The following is a 20,841-nucleotide window of genomic DNA, read 5'->3' as shown; positions in this document are numbered from 1 at the left end:
AAAATTAATTCTATGAATTAAAATAACTTACCTCCCCGGCAACGGCGCCAAAAACTTGTTGTGTAAATTTTATTAAACTCGCAAGTGCACGAATCTATTGTAGAATAGATCAATGGTGACGAGTGTCGATCCCACGAGAAGGTGGATTTTAATTATGTATGGAGTTAATTTTGGATTTTAATTATGTATAGAATTAATTTTTTAAGTGGATGATTAGATTTGTGGTGGAAGTGATTTAGATTATCCTAAAATTTAAATTAAAATGGCAAGAATAAATTGAAGTGAAATGTATTAAAAGGAATCGCTTGGGTATCTGAATCTGCATCAACATCCACCATGGGCTTAATATTCCTTATTAATGCCAATTAAATCATGAGAGGGGTTTCCACTCCTCATGAACCTCACTCTAATCAATATGGTGCTAAAGGCTTATCATGCCAAATAGTAATAACCTTGCACTAGGGAGTTGATTATACCAGTACCGTATCTAGACAAGATTATTACTATCTGTTGACGAAAAGTCAAAATATCCACATAAATCAGAGTGGAAGAGAAAGTAAATTTACCAAATAAAATCCATGGAACATGTTAAGACTTTACCTTCAACCCAAGTTTAAAAGAAAATTATTCTCATAATTGAACTAAGAGTAAAATGAAAATTTATTAAAATACGCAGAAAATACAAGATAGAGAAGGAATTACAAAAAATTGAGCTCAAAACTGAATTCAGGGATGTCGAATTAAGGAGAGAAGCCCCCCTTTTATAGTAATAATGAGTAAATCATTGTCATCGGATTAAAACAATTTGGATGCTCAGGATGGCGCCACGTGGCACATTCTGATTGGATAGAACACATCACTAAGGTTGTTATTCCGTGTAATGCATGTATCGTATGAATGGTTTTTTGGTCCACTGACATACTGTCACGTCAACGGGCAACTGTACATAATCATTTTAGTCCAATAGGATCACGACACATCATCAGTCAACGCCAAATGGATGTTAGTGAGACTTTGAGTGTAAAATGACGATTTTCTCATTTATAAATATACACTTTCTAACAGATAGCAAAATTGCTATCCGTTTTGCTATCTGATCTCTCGTTTATTGTGAAATGACCATGATACCCCCGAAAATACATAAAATACGCAATTATAATAAAACACACATAATTAAATTACAAGGGACTTAAATACATAAAAGTATGGATGTTAGTGAGACTTTGAGTGTAAAATGACGATTTTCTCATTTATAAATATACACTTTCTAACACTCAACATGGTTTAATCAAAACACGATTCAAAACATAGCATGCAGTATTAATGGCTTCGACCCACAAATATTTTGGCAATGCATTTGTATTCAACATGGTTCTAACCATTTCTTGAATGGATCTATTCTTTCTCTTAACAACTCCATTTTATTGTAGGTTTCTTGGTGATGAAAATTGATGTTCTTTGCTAATGTTGTTGCAAAAAATTTTGAAATCATGATTTTCAAATTCTCCACCATGATCACTTCTGATGTAAGAAATAGTATAACCTTTTTCATTTTGAATCTTTTTACAAAATATTTTAAAAACATCAAAGGTATCATCTTTACTAACTAAGAACAATACCCATGTGCATCTAGAATAATCATCAACAATTTCAAATGCATACTACTTACCACTCAGACTTGTATATATAGAAGGTCCAAATAAATTCATATGAAGAAGTTGAAGTGGAAACATGATTCTCATTTTTTAAAAAAGTTTTGATTTATTTTCTAAGTTGACAAGCTTCACAAATTCTTTCTTTTTCAAAACCAACTTTTGGAAGACCTTTAACTAAATCATTCTTTGAAAATTTTGAAATCAAATCCATGCTTGCGTGACCTAATCTTCTATGTCATAACCAATTGTCATCTTGTAAAGCTGAAAAACACTTATCATGTGTTGATGCACAATTTGTATATATTAACACATTTTTTTCCAACAAACAAAACTTTGTCATCCCATGCATTCTCAATAACACATTTGGTTTTATAAAAATAACTCTATAGCCTTTATCACATAATTGACTAAGTAAGTTGTGTTTTAAATTTTCAACTAACACACATTTTCAATAAAGGTAGAGGAATCTTTACGAACATTACCAATACTAATAATCTTTCCTTTAGAATTATCTCCAAAGGATACTTCTCACCGGTTTCAATCTTGGTAAAACTCGAAAATGAAGAGTAATTACCTGTCATATGTCTCGTGCATTCGTTGTCCAAGTACCATTTATTTTCTTCTTTGATCCCTGTAGAAGAAATCTCAAGTTTTAGGTACCCCAAACTTTTTGGGTCCTTGAGAGCTAGCAATGATTCCATTTGGAACCCAAACACATTTAATTCTATAATATGAATTTTTCTTCATTGGATATTTATAACTTATTTGTCCATTTCAATTGTGATAATGACATAAATTTGATCATTAATGGATGTAGTCTTCACAAAGTAATTCTTGTAATATCGTTGTTTCAAATTTGGCTTATAGCCAATATTTCCTTTGTCAAAAACACATTTTTAAAAGCCAAGCATGTTCCCTAAAATCTTTTACCCATTTGTAAATTTTAAGACAATATCATTAAGCTCATTGCACTTTTTCTTAAGCATTTCATTTTTCTTTTTCAAATCATCATTAAGTGAACTTTCATGTTCAAATGCATTGCTTTCTTCATAAGATATAATCTCATCATGCAACTTTTTATTCTCTAATTCAAAACATTTAACCTTTGTATTTAAAAATTCGTTCTTACTTGAAAGTTCTACACTTTTCTTTTTAAGACAAACATTTTTCATTCCAATCTTCTTTAAATCACAATCCAATTAAGTGAATGCTTCAAACAGTTCATCATAAGAAGGAAGATCATTTACCTCATCAATTTCTTCTCTTATTGCTATAAGTGATAGGTTTGACACTTCATGTGATTTCTCCTCATTAAGGTCTCCTCATCGCTATTATCCCAAGTTGCCGCCATAAGTTTCTTCTTGTGTTTGTTGAGAAGAGGACATTATGATTTTATGTGTCCAACCTTCTTGCATTCAAAGCATATGATTGTTTTTTTCTTTTTCTTTCAATTTTTAAAGTTCCTGAACTTTCTTCACTCATTGGATCTCTTGATGAGCTTCCTAAATTTTCTGGCTATCATAGTCATATCTTCATCTTCAATTTCGCTTTGTTCATTGCTTTTTGATCTTGAAACTTTAAGGGCAATGCTCTTCATTTTTTTTTTAATCTTCATCACCTCTTTCAGTTGTTAAATCTTTTTCACATGAAATAAGTGAGCTAATTAAATCATTAATAGTTAGAGCATTTAAATCCTTGGCTTCTTCAATGAAAATTCTCTTAAGTCTCCGTTCTTTTAGTAAAGACCTAATGATTTTCTTTATCTTCTCACTATTAGAAAAGGTTTTTTCTAGAGCTCTTAGAGTGTTTACAATATCCGTGAATATAATATACATGGAATAAACACTCTCATTCTGTTCCATTTGGAACAATTAGTATTGCCTATTATATATTCTAATTTTAGACTCTGTGACTTGATTTGTACCTTCATAAACTACCTTAAGCTTCTTTTAAATCTTATATGCACTAGAACAACCTGAAACTTTAAGGAATTCCTTCTTATTTAAGGCACAAAACAAGCATTCATGGATTTTGAATTTAAAGAACCCTTCTCTTTTCTGCATTACTCCATTAATGTGAAAGATTTTGAATTTCTTCCCCTTCTTCATTTTTGGTAGTTGGCATGAATAGACCATCACTAGTGATTTCTTATATTTAATAGTCTAAAGCTTGAAAGTAAATTCTCGTCCTAGTTTTCTAATATGGATAATCATTTTTGTCAAAGAATGGTGGTTTAGTAGTGGACTGACCTTCCCGAAAGATGGAGTCATTTTGGGTTGTCATAGATCTTTTACTCTATAAAGCTAAGTCCTAACAAGAGAACCTCTCTCTAATACCAAATTAAATACTAGCCAACCAACCCAAGAAGGGGGTGAATTAGGTTTCTAAAAATTATGAAGTAATTAAATCAAAATTTAATGTAAATATCTAATGAAATTATGTAATAACAAACAAATAAATATCAACAATCAAAATGTAAAGAGAGAAGGGAAAGAGAACCAAACATGAGATTTTTATGTGGTTCAGCAAACTCTATGTACGTCCACGCCTCCAAGCTTACCGAGCTTAAGGATTCCACAAAATCTTTACAATTGACTTCCGATGTGTCAATCAATCTTCACAACAAGAGGTTATCCCAAGCCTCTTAACCCAAGTGTTTTCCACAATCTCAAACATTCAATTTGATGTCGAACTGAAGAATACACAATTTTTTTTTTTTTACAATGTATGTTTTTTCAAATGTAAGCTCAAAGTTTGATCTAACAAGTTTTAAGCACAAGAAAATTTGAATGCACAATATCAAGCTCAATGATGATTGTAGAATTCGTTTTGATTTGAATTTGATTGAACCCTTTTATAGTTGGAAAAGAAAACTAGTTGTTGTTGACTTTTTGGACATAATTGGATCGCCATTACCTACTGTCGGATCACTATTTGGACCTTGTCTACGTTAATGTTATGTTGAATTTTGAATAGTCGATTCACTGTTTGGAGTTGTTGTGTTTACCATTAAATTCCAGAAACTAATATGCTCGAAATTAGATTATTGTTTAAAGTTGTCAGTTTGCCGTTTAATTCCAAAAACCTGCAAGAAATTATTGCCTATCTGTTTATGCTAAACAGTTCACTATCTTTAGTTAAGTTGCTCTCTAGAAAGTTTTGGTTAACTATTTTCCAATAAATTGATCACCGTTGTTTTCCAGAATCAAAACTATATGTTATTCTTATGAAATCATTTTGCCATTTCAAGATTAGCGATTATCTCTTTTGGTCTAGATTCTTAAACTTGTCCAAAAACTTTATACAACCTTAAAGAATTACTAATTTTAAAGATTCCAACATCCTTAATCAAGTTTGTTATCATCAAAGTCAATATTATGAAAATCTTTATGTTAACAAAAATAGTAAGGGTTCTATTACATTCTAACTCGGTGAATGATGGGTGCATCATCACTTTTTTATTTCCAAATCCCCCAAAGTATCGAAAGTTATTAGAAACTCAAAGTTCACCAATAACGTCATCATTGCACCAACATCCAATCCACTACACTATTGATCTCATTGATGAAAAGTTGTTACCATTGACAACATCACTACAACAGGGTTACTCTCCTTTCTAATATAGTGATGATCCAATTGATGACATGAATAATACACTAGCAGATAGTATTAATGCTTAATCATACCATGGCCAGTTGATGATGGTCATTTTGATGATACTTTCAATGATGGGGATGATATTCATGATGAGGGTCTAATGAGGGATAATGAAGATTTGTCTCGCTTTCAAAATAAGCATGAACCACGCTATAATTGATTAATCATGCGGAAACTTTGATTTCGTCTGTGATTAGAAAACAAAAATAAAAACTTTATGTATAATTGACTAAATTCGACATCATTCGTTTTAAAACATTAAAATTTTAAAAATAGCATAAGCCTCTCTTTCGTACGAGTCGTCGACTTTATGTTCGTGGAGAATAGGTAGTTGATCATCTACTTTAAATCATCGTCAATAGGTGTCGAATGCTACTTATCTTTGTCCTATACAATGAGTGGCACATTCATATTAGGGCGATGCTACAACAAAAATAATGGAAATAAATTAAGCAGCTTGCAACAATTCGAGATTTAATAATAACATTATAACTGACTTGAATAATATACTCACGTTATGGACCCAATGTGGGATTTATGTCTGATAATCCTTCACACTATTCAATATGGCGTGTCCTTCTCGAAAGTGTTTAGGTTAAATATTTGTTTAAAAATCCACTGTCCATAAAGTAAGCTAAATTTTTTGTTAGGGAAAACATCTATTATTTAATAAATATTCAGAACTAATCTAAAAATATATGTAAAGCTTATAGGACAAGTCTTATCGTCATAAAAATTGTACACCTCAGTAAAACTTATTTTCGAAGAAGAAACACTTTTCTATTTCAATATGTGAGGAGTCTTCTTATATCTTAGAAAACCATCAATAACTTCAAACAGGCAGGTCTATAGCAAGCAAAGATTCAAAATTAGAAAAAGAAAAGATGTTAATCATTTTTTAAGTACCAAACAAAGTAACCATAATTTGTTTTTCTTTTGAACGAACTTGAACCCCAAGACAAAAGCCATAAATGTTGTGCTTCACCTCTTTAAGAGTAGAATTCTAGAAATCTCTAATTTTTAGTTCAATATTGTGTCCAAACTACCATATACCATTTTCCATGATGAACGACACCACTAAAAGCTTCTAAAGTACTCAAGATCATCAACATTATGTAGCAATAATGGATGTACGTTCATCTTTTCTTCCATTAAGTACTTTATTCGCAAAGTAATATAGCGTAATCTTTAGCACTTCAATGTCGTCCGTATAATTAAAGTTGAACTCCTCAAAGTTTCATTTGATTGTATAATATTCACCCCTGGATTACGATTATAATACAAATCATGTAACCTATAGTTCTCTATAATGTTTGGTTTTCTGTGCATATTGTGTAAACCATAACAAAGTCCCATAACTAAGCACCACTTAGTAATCGATAACCATGCTAGTTGGCCACCAAATTCAAACCACAACTGATCTTTACAACATACATCATGCGCTACTTGTCTAAGTAGTGCATTGTGCATGATCGCACCGCTAAATACATATGTATTGTTCTTTGCGAAATTGCTGAATGCATATTTCTTAAATAATCTTAATTGTCATTTTATTAATTTCCTTTTGATAGCTTCCATCATATATCTAAATATTGAAGTATTTGTAACATGCCTAGGGAAATGCTCGGATGTCGGAATCTTCATTGTACCCGGTTCCTTCTATGGAATAGATGGATTAAGCTTTGCTCGTGGCTTATGAGCCATTGTATCTGTGAAAAAATCTGAATTTTATTTGTTAAACACTTACTAAAATCAAAATGGAAATAAACACATATATACTAGAGATGGCCAATAGTCTAGATGGCACGTGGCACAACATGTGTCCATATAGCATAGTAGCACAACACGAGCACATTTTAGTGGAGCACGTAGCACGGCACGACACGCACGTGGGCTAGGCCAAGCTTAGAATTTTAGGCGCGCGGGCCTTAAAAATACAACACAATTAGAGATTGGCTAAGCACGGCACGATGAAAAAACTCGCAATAAGCACATTTTATTTTTTAATAAAAGTAAACTTAAAATTTAATGATTTGACAAATAACTTGAAGTTGAATTTTTTAAATTCATTTAATTCTTAGTTAAAAAAATACTATAATTGATTTATTTTTATAATTTATTAAATAAATAATTGATATCATAATTTTAATGAATAAAATTATAACTATCATGGCTTTATAAATATACATTAATATTATTGTGAACTATGATCTATGACTCTATGTAAGTCCAAATTAACAATTAAGTTAACCCTTAAGAAATTTATTATTATTATTAAAGAATTAAAAAAATTCTAATACTATAAGGTCAAACTTAGTAATTAATATTACATTTTCTTACTATTATTAGTTTATTATTATTGAATATGGACTTGAGTTTTGAATTTTCGACTCTAGTAAATTTGAATAAAGGTATAGACCTAAGAAAGATACATAAACTTGAAAAAAGTACGCCAACAGCTTAGTATACACTCTTAAAAAAATTTTTAAAATGAAAAAATCTTAGTGGGTTTTTTTGCTTAGACACGGCACGACACGTGTGGGCATGATACGAATGGGCATGGCACGTGTACCGAGCCGAGCATAAGCAAAAAAAATTAGGCACAACACAACACGACATGGGCACGAGCACACATGCCGGATCGGCCCATTGGCCATCTCTTATATACATACACATTGTTGTGTTCTTATTCACCAGGTGTCTGTCTCACAAAATAGTAGCAAGTGTGTTGCTGCTTCTTTGTGCGAGGGGCGCCTGTCGCACCTGCACAAAAACACAAGTATTTTGGTGCTATAGCCCAAAAACACTTGCTGTGTTTTGCCGTTTGTGTGACAATTCCTGCTTGGTGCAACATGGTGAGCTTCGTACCAAACATGGATTTGCACCAAGACATGATCAACCCACAACACCTTAATCTATCAAAACCACACAAATAAAGTCTAATAGGCATTTAATCGAGCACACAATGTGCCATTTGTATTATAGACTAATTTCATTAAATATTTTTCAAAGTTCATGGAAAATTAATCCTAATACTCATCTATCATGAAGTATATGCTCAACTACATTCTAATGAGTTTCAATCTTAAGAAAACAAAGAAAAAAACTTTGCTTTGATTGTCAAAATCTTGAGAAAATTGTTGTCTAATTGCCGAAAATGAAGCTGTGTTCTGTTAGAATTGATGCTGTCGTTCAAACATCCATTGAGCCTCTGGCGATTGTTGCTTGAAAAGTACTGATGTCGTGGGCACCAAGTCGCCGATTTTGAGAGAAAAGAGAAGAGAAAGTTTGAAGCAATTAATGACAAGATTTGTTTAGTCCCAAAACAAAAAAATAATTGGCTAGTTAATGAAAGAAAAACTTAGGGTGGCTAATTTTAAAAATTAATAAAAATTTTAGATTATTTTTGTAAATTTCCCATATTATTGAGTTCTTGATTCAATGTGAATGATCCAATGCCCTACCATTTCTAGAATAAGACTCTAATGTTGACGGACTATACTTAAATTTCTCCTTCCACAATACAAGGAAAAATCGCTTCTAATTTCCATAAAAAAGATGACAAACTTCTCGCCAAAAGACTCATCTGCTGCAACAATGGTCCATTCAAACATTGCAACTATAGTTTCCTTTATTATTATTATTTTTTGGACAATTATCCACCGTCCACATGTTTTTTCATACCTTTGTAAAAATACACAATTCTTAATTTTTTTTTGCTGAACTCCACTTGAAGTTATATTTTTTTGCACTTGTCCACTGCCATTTTTAAACCGTTAAACTTTGTTGACGTCATAAGGGTATAATGATAATTTCACCTACGCTTCAAAAACGTAATTTGGACAATATTCTGTTAGTTTCTTAACAGTTTGAAGATGGCAGTGGACAAATGCAAAAAAATATAACTTCAAGTGGAGCTCGACAAAAAAAATTAAGAATTGTGTATTTTTGAAAAAATACAAAAAAAAAAGTGGACGGTAGATAATTACCCTTATTTGTTATTTATATATAAAGCAAAATCAACACACTCCCACTATCATTGGCATTATCCAATTATTGCTATTAATAATCCACGCAATTTTAATGAAATTAGCTCTCTATATGAAGCAAAAATAATGGAATAACCTTCATTAGTAATATTGACTTCTTCCCCACTCTAAAATCATCTTCATTAATCCACAAACAAATTACTTAAATAACACAAGATTATGTCTAAAACCTAACTACAACATCCAATATTTATTCATTTAGGGTGTGTTTGGCACACCACATTACATGGGCTTGCAATATGCCATAATATAAATAGTGCCGCATTAAATAAACTTAAGGGGTCATGTTTTTTAATACAACATTGTTCACATTAGTTTTTTTTTAATTTCTTTAATTAAAATAATAAAAATTAAAAAATGCATATTATATAATATTGAATGAAATTGAAACTCAAATATTCTACCACTAGTGCTGACGAATTTCTAGTGACAATTCGACAACTGCTAGTCATCGCATAACATTGTGTTTTGCACTACATTTTGGTATTATTGGAATTCTTATTGTTGAGGCTACACAATGGTATAATTATTACCAGCAAAAAAGTTTTTGTCTACAGCAAATTTACAGTCAAAATTTTGAAAACTAAAACTTTGGTTTTAGATCTACAGCGAGTGAAAATTTCTTTCCCAATAATAGTTGAACTATTGCATAACCTGTACAATAAAGATTCTACTAGTACCAAAATATAGTTCAAATGACACTAAAATATGGTGGCCGGTAGCAACCCGCAACAACATGTGGTGGTTGGATGTGAAAATTATTTATTTTTATTAAAAAAATTTGAATTATCAATTGAATATAAATAATAATAAAATATAATTGAATATTAAATTATTAATTTAATATGAATATTAAAATATAGGTTATATTACATTACAGTTTTAAATAAAATAATACAATGCAGCTTAATGTAATACAATTCAGTTTATACACGTAATGCAGGCTGTGATTATGCTTAAATTCTAAAGTTAAATTATCTTTAGTCATCGATTATCATTAGGGAAATTATCAGTCATATACCCTTAAATGACATTCATATCAAACGTGTGTGAACACTTTTCAAGTGTATCATTCGTATACCCTAAGTTGACAAAACATTTCTGCCGTCTACCAATCCGTTAACTTCCGTTTGCAAGCGCTGACATCATAAGGGTAATTTAGTCTTTTAAGATTGATCAAACGACATGTCATCCCATTTACCTAATAAAAAATGACATGTCATATGATATATATTGATAAAAATGACATGTCATCCTATTTATCGGATAATTGTTAATAATTGCTAAAAAACACTACCTTATAACCGAATCTACTTCTCCAAAATTTAACCTAAATTTTTGAAGATCTACTCCTCCAAGTGGGAATTTTTATGTTATAATATGTATAATTGTAAATAATATGTTAATAATTTTTTATGGTATAATATGAATATTTTTTATGGATAATTGTTAATAATATGCACTATTAATAATTTATTTTTTAATCAAAAAAATGTATTGTTAATAAGAAAATCAAAAAAATTATGTATTGAAAATTTACGTTAATTTTTGGGGTAAATTTATCTTTTTACTTCATTTTGAGATTCAAGGGCAAAATAGTCAATTTGCCACAATTCTGTTAACTTTCTAACGGAAGTTAACGTATTGGTGGACGGTAGAAGTATTTTGTCAACTTAAGGTATACGAGTGATACACTAGAAAAATGTTCACACACTTTTGATACGGGTGTCATTTAAGGGTATATGGCTGATAATTTCCCTTATCGTTATTTTGACTATAGTGGCCATATGCATTAATCATTCAGAAAGTTTAGAGGCAAAGCATTGAACAAATAAAACGGCTAGTGCTTGAAAAGAAGACATCAATGCATCTTATTAAAAAAAATGAAGGCATTATTTCTTTGACTAAATTAAATTGTGAAGGGCCCTTAAAAAAGTATCCGCACGATATCCTGTAAAAGAATACTTTAGAGTTAGCTAATAAAATACTAATAATAATTCAATAATAGTAATTAATAAAAAGTATGATTGTTTGGTAGTTAAAGGAACTATAGTTGAAGAAGAAGATACTTTGTGAATCGGTGAATCCATTAAGCTAACAACACAAACTGTCTTCAAGATTTTAATTCAACCCAATCACATATCATCTTATTGAATGACAATGTTGATATATTATATTTATTTAAGAAACACAACACGGTATCTAAAATAGGGATTGCAAAAAGATCTGGGTTTGGCCTAGATCCGTTAAGATCTAGAAGATTGGGATTCGGAAAAATCCAAATTCACATAGTAGAAAATGTGGATCCGGATGCTAAGTTGTAGAATTCGTGCAGATTTGGATCCGCATTATTTTTTAATTAAATTATTTATTAAATTGAAATTAAATGAAAAATATATAAGTTAAATGAAAAAACATAATAGAATTAATTAAAAAATTTATAAGTGAAGCTAAAGTAAAAAAAAAAAATATAGTGGGATCCACATTATTTTATGTGGATTTGTAGTGGTTTTATAATTTTATTTGTGAATTTGTAATGGTTTTATATTTATTTTTATATTATTATTGATATTTGATTTATGTTGTGATATTTTTGTTTGTGAATTTATGATGTTGTATGTTATTTTAGATATTGAATTGTTGATTGTTAAATTATAATTGTATTTTATTTGATATAATTAGTTAAATTGTTGAATTTTAAATTAAATTTTAACTTTTTTAATTTTAATTTATGCAGATTTAGATATCCGAAATATCTGCTGTAGTCCATGAGAATATTATCCACATTCAAATCCATACATATTTTTATGAATTTGGATCCAAATATAAAAATAGATATACGGATTTGAATCAAGATACACCTACATCGGGATTCAGATCTGAATTTTGCCATCACTACGGCAAAGAATGAGTACCCTAAATCATGCTTTACAAAAAGTAATCGGAATCAAGTGAAGCGAAATAGAAAGTTAACTCTTTACACTTTAGTAAAGTCACATCTGTTGCTTTGTTTACTTTTACAATTTTTTTCTTTATCTTTGTGCTGTAGTAGAAACTATCAATTTTTTTCTTTATCTTTGTGCTGTAGTAGAAACTATCAAGGCTCTTGATGGGTTGTAGTGAGTCCGTGCTAGGGTGTTACTTTTGATATGTGAACATGCTGCTTTGGCACAAGTAGAAGATCCCGTCCTCATTTAATATCTTGAATGCACTGTTGTAATGTGAAAAATGTGTTTGGGCACCTTTGGTGGCAGTATAAAGTTGAGAATTAGACTATTATCATTTAAAAAAAGCGGTTTCGGTTCCTCAAAACAAGTGCCACGCCATTTAATCTTGGGCCACACACTTTTATGAAGCAAAGTGAAGAGCTTTTATTCCAGTGGGGACAACTTAGGATAAATTTTTTTCATGTTTCAACATAATTGTAGAATAACTATACACTATAAAATATTTATAAGTATTATTATATTATCTCACCATATTAACGTTTAAATATTTATTTACTTAAAATTTTTATTTTACTTAGCTAATAATATAAACGCTAGAGTTTCCATTATTCATATAGTACTAGTAATAATAATAATAATAATAATAATAATAATAATTTAATCAACTAATAATTTGAATATTCATATTATTAAATTTATATTTATAAATTAATCTTATAAATAAAATACTCTAAATATTTAATATTTAATAAAGCAATATTGATATATTTTGTTTTCTTCTAAATTAATTTAATAGAATCCTATAGTATACCAAATATCGGATAATACTAAATAATTAAATATAATTCAGTTCAATTGTATCATATTCTCCTAACACAAAATAGTATTATATATAATTTATTCTAACATATCTTATTCATCTTATCTCATGTACCAAACACACTCTTATTATTATTGTTTAGATTTAAAGCTTAAGGATCAAGATCCTCTCTTGATCCATCTACATTTGAGAAAATTCTGTTAATATAATTGATGGTTAATAAATTAACAAAAATTAAATTCTAATAATCTACAAACACTAAAATATAAATGACACAAAATTTATAAAATATTAAGAATGCTAGAAATCCTAGTCCAAAACTTAAAACTGCTTTGGACTTGCACATCTCTAACAAAAGTAACAAAAAGCACCCGTTTAAAAATACTTTTAAGAGTTAAGACGTTACAACACGTGGGAGAAGCAATAGTTGCAGGGTTTGGCTGTTACAAGTTTACAACACATACAGTGGGTGCGAGTAACAGTATAACATGTTCTAATTTAGGCACCAGGTTAAGCGGGAGAAGTGCATCCTCCGTAATATTAATTTCACCTCAAAATTTTTGAAGCAAGTGTTTGCTATTTCTTGCCAACAAAAATAATTGTACAACGGTGACAAGCTGGAAATATTTACTTAAAAGAAAAGATACAGAAGTTTCAGGCAAGACAATATAAGTTATTATTCATCATTCAAAATCCATAATGTTGATTTCAGCAGTATACACAAAAGACAAGACAATTGCACCAGCTCTAAGTTGGTCAGAATCTTATCCATTTTCAACCTTTGATGCTGATAAATGTTTGGCAGTTAGGCTTTCTGCTGCCTTCCTGCATTTCCTATCTGATGCGAAATCCAATCTGATGCAAATCACCTCACCAGTTTGCCTAATTGTGGTATAAAAAGGAGAAAACAGGATGAATTAAACAAATGAAAATAAGAAGTGACTCTGCTTGCAATGACAGGTGATTTATTTTTCTTCTGGGAAAGAAGTTTATTCTATTTAACAAAATGACTTTCATCTGCAATCAGCAACTTATGCCTACACCATGTGTTTATGCCTACTACATTAGCATTTGGTTTAACAGAATACAGGCCTGTAGTCAGCAGCACGGTGAGTGAAAAGATTAAGCATTTCTACCTTCTCATCTACCCTGATAGGCCATGCATCATTTCTAGGTCCATAAACAGGGTCACCAACAACATAGGTAGGTGGGTGAACTACATCCCTCAGGAGTGGAACCCTGTCAGTGCCAGGATCACAATCATCATCGCTATCATAATATCGTTGTGGTCCAAGAGTTTTGAGAATCACTGCCAGTATAAAAGACAGTCCCTGCAAATGGAGGACATAGATGATAAGCCATGTGAGCATCAAAGAGATTAAAAAGGACACTTAATTCAATAAATGTCAAATTCTTTACGTTACATCCGAAGACAAACAAATACAGGGGGTATACCTGGTTGCAAAGTGGTGACTATAATCCTAGAAAAACAAAGAAGAGACAAAAGGATGATGACATTCAAATCAAATGCCATCATTAGTTACGCATATTTCCACGTAAAACAAACTATTTCAATGAACTACATCCAGGGCATTAATTACTACAATAACTTCAAAATGGATAAAGATGTGACAGAATGAACACAACTAGCACAAAACAATAGGGAGGAAGCAAATCACCAGGGACCTCAAACAAAAAGATACTCTCCTGAGGTCCGAGCATAGTTCTGTGTACATGGAGTACCATATAATATTATAATATGGCAATTAGAGTTGATTAATCCTACAACTTTCAAGTATCCAGTAATGGCCACATTAAAGTATTTAATAACTTTTCCACTAATTCTACAAATTCCACTTAAATTAATAGCTAAAATTACCAAATAAATGATTTTCACCCAAAGATTTACACAAGTACAGAGAGAGGGAGGCAAAGAGATACCTGTACAAAGACAATTGACAAGCCTATCCATTTGCAGAACTGAAAGTTCGACCTGATGAAATCTTTGAATTGAGTGAAACTTCCACTTGGATCCTCTGGGAAGTCCTGGTGCCGAGATGGATCATATGAAAAATGTCCTCGCATATATGCTCCAAAGGTTTAAAAAATAAAAAGTGGCCAAATTATTCTATTTTGACCTCATGAAGGATCGCATAAGAATCAAATACGAGTGCTTAAAAATACAATGTACCTCCTCCCATTCACGGTTCAAAAATACATCAGCAGCCACTCCAGCCTCCAATATAATGAACAAAAAGACAAAAAACATGTACTGCAACCATTTAAGTTCAACAAAGTACTTAATGTCATAATCTAGTAGTATATTTCTACTTGAAGCGCTAGGCAATTCAGACTTCATATCCATTAGAAATGTGGAACTCAAAGTTATTTGTCACAAATGGTTCAACTCTCGAGAAGCAAAAACTCCAGAGACCAAAAATGTAAAATAAACATATAAACATTACTAAAACACAATGAAGTAGTTATGACACACAATTACTGATGGAAATTCCATGTAGTTAAAGTGGTGAGATTTCAATAATAAATAATAGCACACCATCATGCATTGCAGTCAAAGCAGCTGGACTAAACACCATTAATGATTATAACTTTTTCAGGAAAAGGATACTAAGTAAAGGCAACAGCCGTTAGCAGTTCTGCACCAATATGACCTGAGCATGTAATCACACACAAAGCGACCCTAAGGCCAAGGAAAGCGTAAATGAACCTGTAATATATGCAAAACAAATTGCTAGAGATTACTTAGCAGTTTAAAATCTTTAGAAGGAAAATTTTCATTATCTGCAATGTTAAAGGAGCATTACAAATAGCATCCTTGTCCCATTTCATGTAGAAAGGGAATGGTACAAATTAAAACCGTTGAAAAGGCTTCCAAATTGTAAGACTATGTATGCATAAAAGTATCTTTATAAAGCCTCCTACAGGTCCACTACCTATCCCCCAGTGCATCTAATTGCAAAGCAAAATTTTGAAAAGCAAGGCACTAAACTTGAATAACTACAAACCAACAAAATGTAGAGTGGAAGAAAGTGAGACAAAACTTCCAGTTATTAGCTGAAAACCCTAGGATTCTAAAGACACACTCCTCCAAATATTAACATGCATTTCTCAGCTTCAAAACAATCTAAATGCAACACAAATCACTTCAAATCCTTCCTTGACATATTCTTTCAGCAACCTCAAAGAACCAAGTTAATAAAGGTCAGTACCCACTAAGGAAAAAAAAAAAAAAAATTCCCCGTCCACTCAGCATAACCCAGTAAAAAAACAAAAAATTAACTATTTCTACAATCTAATCTTAAAAGCCAAACAAACCCAGATTACAAAACACCCACTAACTCTGTTATCCCAATTTTCTTTCATTCATTTCTACATTTACCCAGAAACAAAACACACCCATATAATAAAATCTCCATATAAATAAGTGAAGCAAACCAAGCACACCCACATAATAAAATTTACGAATAAACAAGTGAAGCGCACCATGGAACCGGATCATCATCACCAATGGGAAAATCAACCATCTGCCTCTGCCAAACCCGAAGTAACCACAATGCATACATTATCATAGCAATTCCCACCATTCCTATCACTGAATTCACCATCTTCAGTAGTGATTGTATACAGCTCCTCACAATTCTTGCCATTTTTTATTGCCCACAAATAAGGAAATAAAATCAAATGAAGTAAATAGTTACACGAAACCCTAACCCGAATCTAGAGTTCAAAAGCGAAAGAGATACGCGAGGAAGAAGGGCCTTTGGTTCAAAGTAGTTAACACTTCTAATTCGTGGTCTGTGCTCTGCCGTTGGGTGTGGGTATTTACGGTGCGTTCATTTTCTGGACTGGGAGTATGGAGTCTCAACACTCCAGCGTTTGGTAGCGGCAAAATTTTCCACAGGTTTAGAGTTCCATAGAATCGCACACCAGTGAATATTAAATAATTTTTAAAGAATAGAGTAAGGAGTAACCGAAAAATAATTTTTAAATTTTGAATGGAGTGGGATTTAATTTTTTATTTCCCACCTTATTCCCACCCAGTCCCTATTATATAAATATATGAATATTTTTTAAATTTTGTTCACTAATTTTTGTTTTATCATTTAAAATATTATTAATTAATATCCAAAACTTTGTTATCATTGATATAGATTGGATTGTCTTTTAATCAAAATCTTGTTACTTCTTTAGATGTGGTATTTAATCGTGATAGCTGTAAATACCATATTTAAAAGCTGTAAATATGGTATTTAACCGTGTTTTGATTGAATTTATATTGACGTTTGGGGACCATCTCTTTTTTTTTTTTTTTTTCACTCTCGTATTTTGTTTCCTTCATTGATGATTATATTCATTACACATGGATTTATTTTTTAGATCATAAATCTTAAGTACTTGATGCCTTTAAACATTTTCTTGTATATGCAAAAAATCAATTTTCCACTTCCATCAAAATGTGAAGATTTGTTTCTTGAGATGAATACATGTCTAATGAATTTCAAACTTTTCTTCAGAATGAGGGAATAATATCTCAAAAATCTTCCCCGGACATTCCTCAACAAAATGGATAAGCCGAAAAAAACAATCAACAGCTCTTAGATGTTACTCACGCTTTACTTTTGATGCATCTGTACCTTCTCATTTTTAGGTGGAAGCCTTGTCTCCAGTTGTGCACTTGATTGATTTTCTGCATCATTTAAGCTTTATAATGTGTCTCCACTTTTCCATTTGCATAACAAATGTCCTTATTACACTCAGTTACGTGTTTTTGGTCGTCTTTGTTATAGTCATCTTCCTGCATCAGAATAGAATAAATTGATTGCACAGTTTGAAAGATGTCCATTTCTTGGATATGCATATGATTGCTAATGTTCCTTTGTTATGATCCTAATACTCTCCTCGTATTCACATATGTCAAAATGTTATTTATGTAGAAAATATTTATTTTTTAAAAAAAATACCCATGTTGCCACTTCATTATCTTCATGTTCTAATCTTCATAACTTTGATGGTAATATTCCTAACATGGTAGCTTTAATCTTAGGATAGAAAACAAGCAATGAGTCACAACTAAGGTAGTGTTTACTTCATGAATTAGGAAATCAGATTGCGGAATTGGAATCATGGACAATGTTTAATTCGCAAAATAGAGGCAAAAATCAGAATCGAAATCGTGCCCCCCACCTAAATTTGGGAATGAGGAATGGAAGATTGAATCCCAAGCCCCTGAGAATCAATTTTCCATTCCCTAAATTTTCCATTTTAGCCCTATTAAATTTTTATAATCCCCAAAATTTATCATTATTAAAATTTTATTAACAAATTATTAATTTTATTTTTTATTAATATTATTGTCATTATTATTAAGGACTTTTTAGTAATTGGTGACAATCTAATTTATTCTGATTTCGATTTCTACAATTCAAGTAAACAACTTATTCTAATTCCTATTCTCCATTCACATTCCTGCTTATTCCGATTCCAACTCATTTTGATTCTAGTTTGGTAAACATAGCATAAAAGTGAAGAAACAGAGGGTCCTCAATGAGAATCTTCCTTATCTTTTGATCCAAGTCGTGAAACACATGGTCAAGTCTTGAAACACATGAGTCAAACATTGTGTTTGTTGCACTTGCATTACAAAAATCTATTAGACAAATCAAAACCACTTGACCACTTGTCTCTCATGGTTACATTGTCATCTATGAGTATTCCAAACTTTTATTCCCGAGCTAGATTATATTCACACTGGCAGATTGTAATGAATAAAGGGTTAGAAACATTAAGAAGAAATAATACATAGGATATTGTACATTGTCCAGCTTGTTGTAAACCAATCAGGTGTAAATGAGTGTACTTTATCAAATAGAAAGTTTACGGTTCTTTGGATCATTATTGTTTAGCCACTCTTGGGAATTGGCAAGAATATGGTATAAACTATCATGAGACATTTGCTCGAGTGGCTAAAATGACAATAGTTTGCACTTTGTTAGGAATTGCAGGTTCACAAGCATGGCCTCTTTTTCAAATCAATATAAAAGCTCAATTCTTGCAAGGAGATCTATAAAAAGAAGTCTACATGAAGCTTTTGCCTGGTGTAAGATCTAATTCGAAAACTCAAGTATGTCATTTTTTACATTCTCTTTATAAGCTCATGCTAGCACCACATTTAGGGTTTATAAAGTTTGATAAAATATTGCATCAATTGGGTTTTCATTTGAGCTCTAATGATCCTTTGATGTTTATTTGAAGTTTAGCTGTTGGTATCATTATTCTTCTTATTTATATGGATGATATAATTATTATGAGGGTCAACAAATTTAGTATTCAATAATTTAAGGAGTCTTTACATTCATATTTTCAAATAAAAGATCTCGGTAATTTCACTTATTTTTTCGGCCTCGAAGTACGTACTTCAAGTAAAGGTATCAATGTCAATCAGCATAAATACTCAAAAGAATTAATTGCTTTGGTTGGACTTAAAGATTCAATGATCATAGACACTCCACTTGAGCTCAATGTGAAATATTCAAAAAATGATGGTGAACTACTTTCTGACCCTACACTATGTTGGTAGCTAGTAGGGAGTTTGGTTTATTTGATGAGTACTTGTCTAGACATCTCTTATGCAATTAACTTAAAGAGTCAATTTATGCATGAGCCTCGACATTTATATCTTGTAGCAATTAAAAGAATAATGCGCTATTTGTTTGGTACTCCTAATCCTGGACTATTTTACAAGACTGGCTCTCTTCTTGTTTCAAAGAATATAGTGATTTTGATTAGGCTAGGTGCCCCTTGTTGATCAAGTACAAGTTGGTCTATGTGACTTGATGATGTTCTTATCTCTTAGAAATGAAAAAAAAAAATTGAGAAGGTTTCTAAATCTTATACTGAAGCAGATTGTAAAGTTATGTCAACTGCTTGTTTTGAAATCGTACGGCTACGACTTGTATCTGATTTAGGTTTTCCTCAAGCATCTTCAGCACTATTGTATACTAATAACAAGAGTGCCATACAAATTACTGAAAACCCTATGTTTCATGAAAGAACTAAACCTATAGAGGTTGATTGCCACTATATTTAAGATGCTTTTGTTGATCGTACCATAAAATCACCTCATGTGTCTACCACATTTCAAATTGCAAATATCTTTACAAAGTCCCTGACCAAGATACGACATCAATTCTTACTTGGAAAAATTTGAGAGAAGGTGTCAACATTGCAGTATAATATTTGGTATCTCTTTCAATGAATGATGTGATTGATAAATTATATTGTATAACTCAAACAATTGATTATGAGCATAATCTTTGAGCTAGCTACATATTTATTGTAAATACCAAATTTTTGGGATTGGTCTAACACTTCACTTAAGTATTTATTTAAAAATATTTAAAACACTGTTACTTTTTAATATAAATACAAATTCTAAAAAAAGTTTTATATAGCAAACAAAACTTCCTTACAAAAGGTAAGAGACATATATAGATTCCTTAGTATATTTCTCAAAAATTTTATTATTACTAAAGCTAAGATATTTATTTTTTTATTGAAACAAAGCAGAGCCCATCATAAAATCCAAGGTTTGATATGGCCATATGCACTTCGCCTTGGTTAGGACTTGGCGCCAGCTTGCTCTACTCATCGTTACCTGCAATGTAAGGACTTTATGAGCTAATGCCTAGTAA

General features: G+C 31.2%; 1 protein-coding gene across 1 annotated transcript; it reads right to left on the bottom strand.

The window, feature by feature from the left end:
• Positions 1-13,629: 13,629 nt before the first annotated feature.
• On the bottom strand, positions 13,630-17,096 carry LOC18052646 (tetraspanin-19). Its single transcript, XM_024190126.1, is given in 7 exon segments — positions 13,630-14,011; positions 14,266-14,460; positions 15,071-15,175; positions 15,321-15,401; positions 15,759-15,787; positions 15,790-15,857; positions 16,634-17,096. Coding segments are annotated over 7 exon segments (654 nt in total). The 5' UTR covers positions 16,798-17,096; the 3' UTR covers positions 13,630-13,999.
• Positions 17,097-20,841: the final 3,745 nt, after the last annotated feature.

This window comes from Citrus clementina, unplaced genomic scaffold, assembly GCF_000493195.1.
Source record: "Citrus clementina cultivar Clemenules unplaced genomic scaffold, Citrus_clementina_v1.0 scaffold_2, whole genome shotgun sequence".
In the NCBI taxonomy this organism is placed as follows: Eukaryota; Viridiplantae; Streptophyta; class Magnoliopsida; order Sapindales; family Rutaceae; genus Citrus; species Citrus x clementina.
Note: the sequence above shows the minus strand (reverse complement) of the source record. Positions and strands in the feature narration are given on the sequence as shown.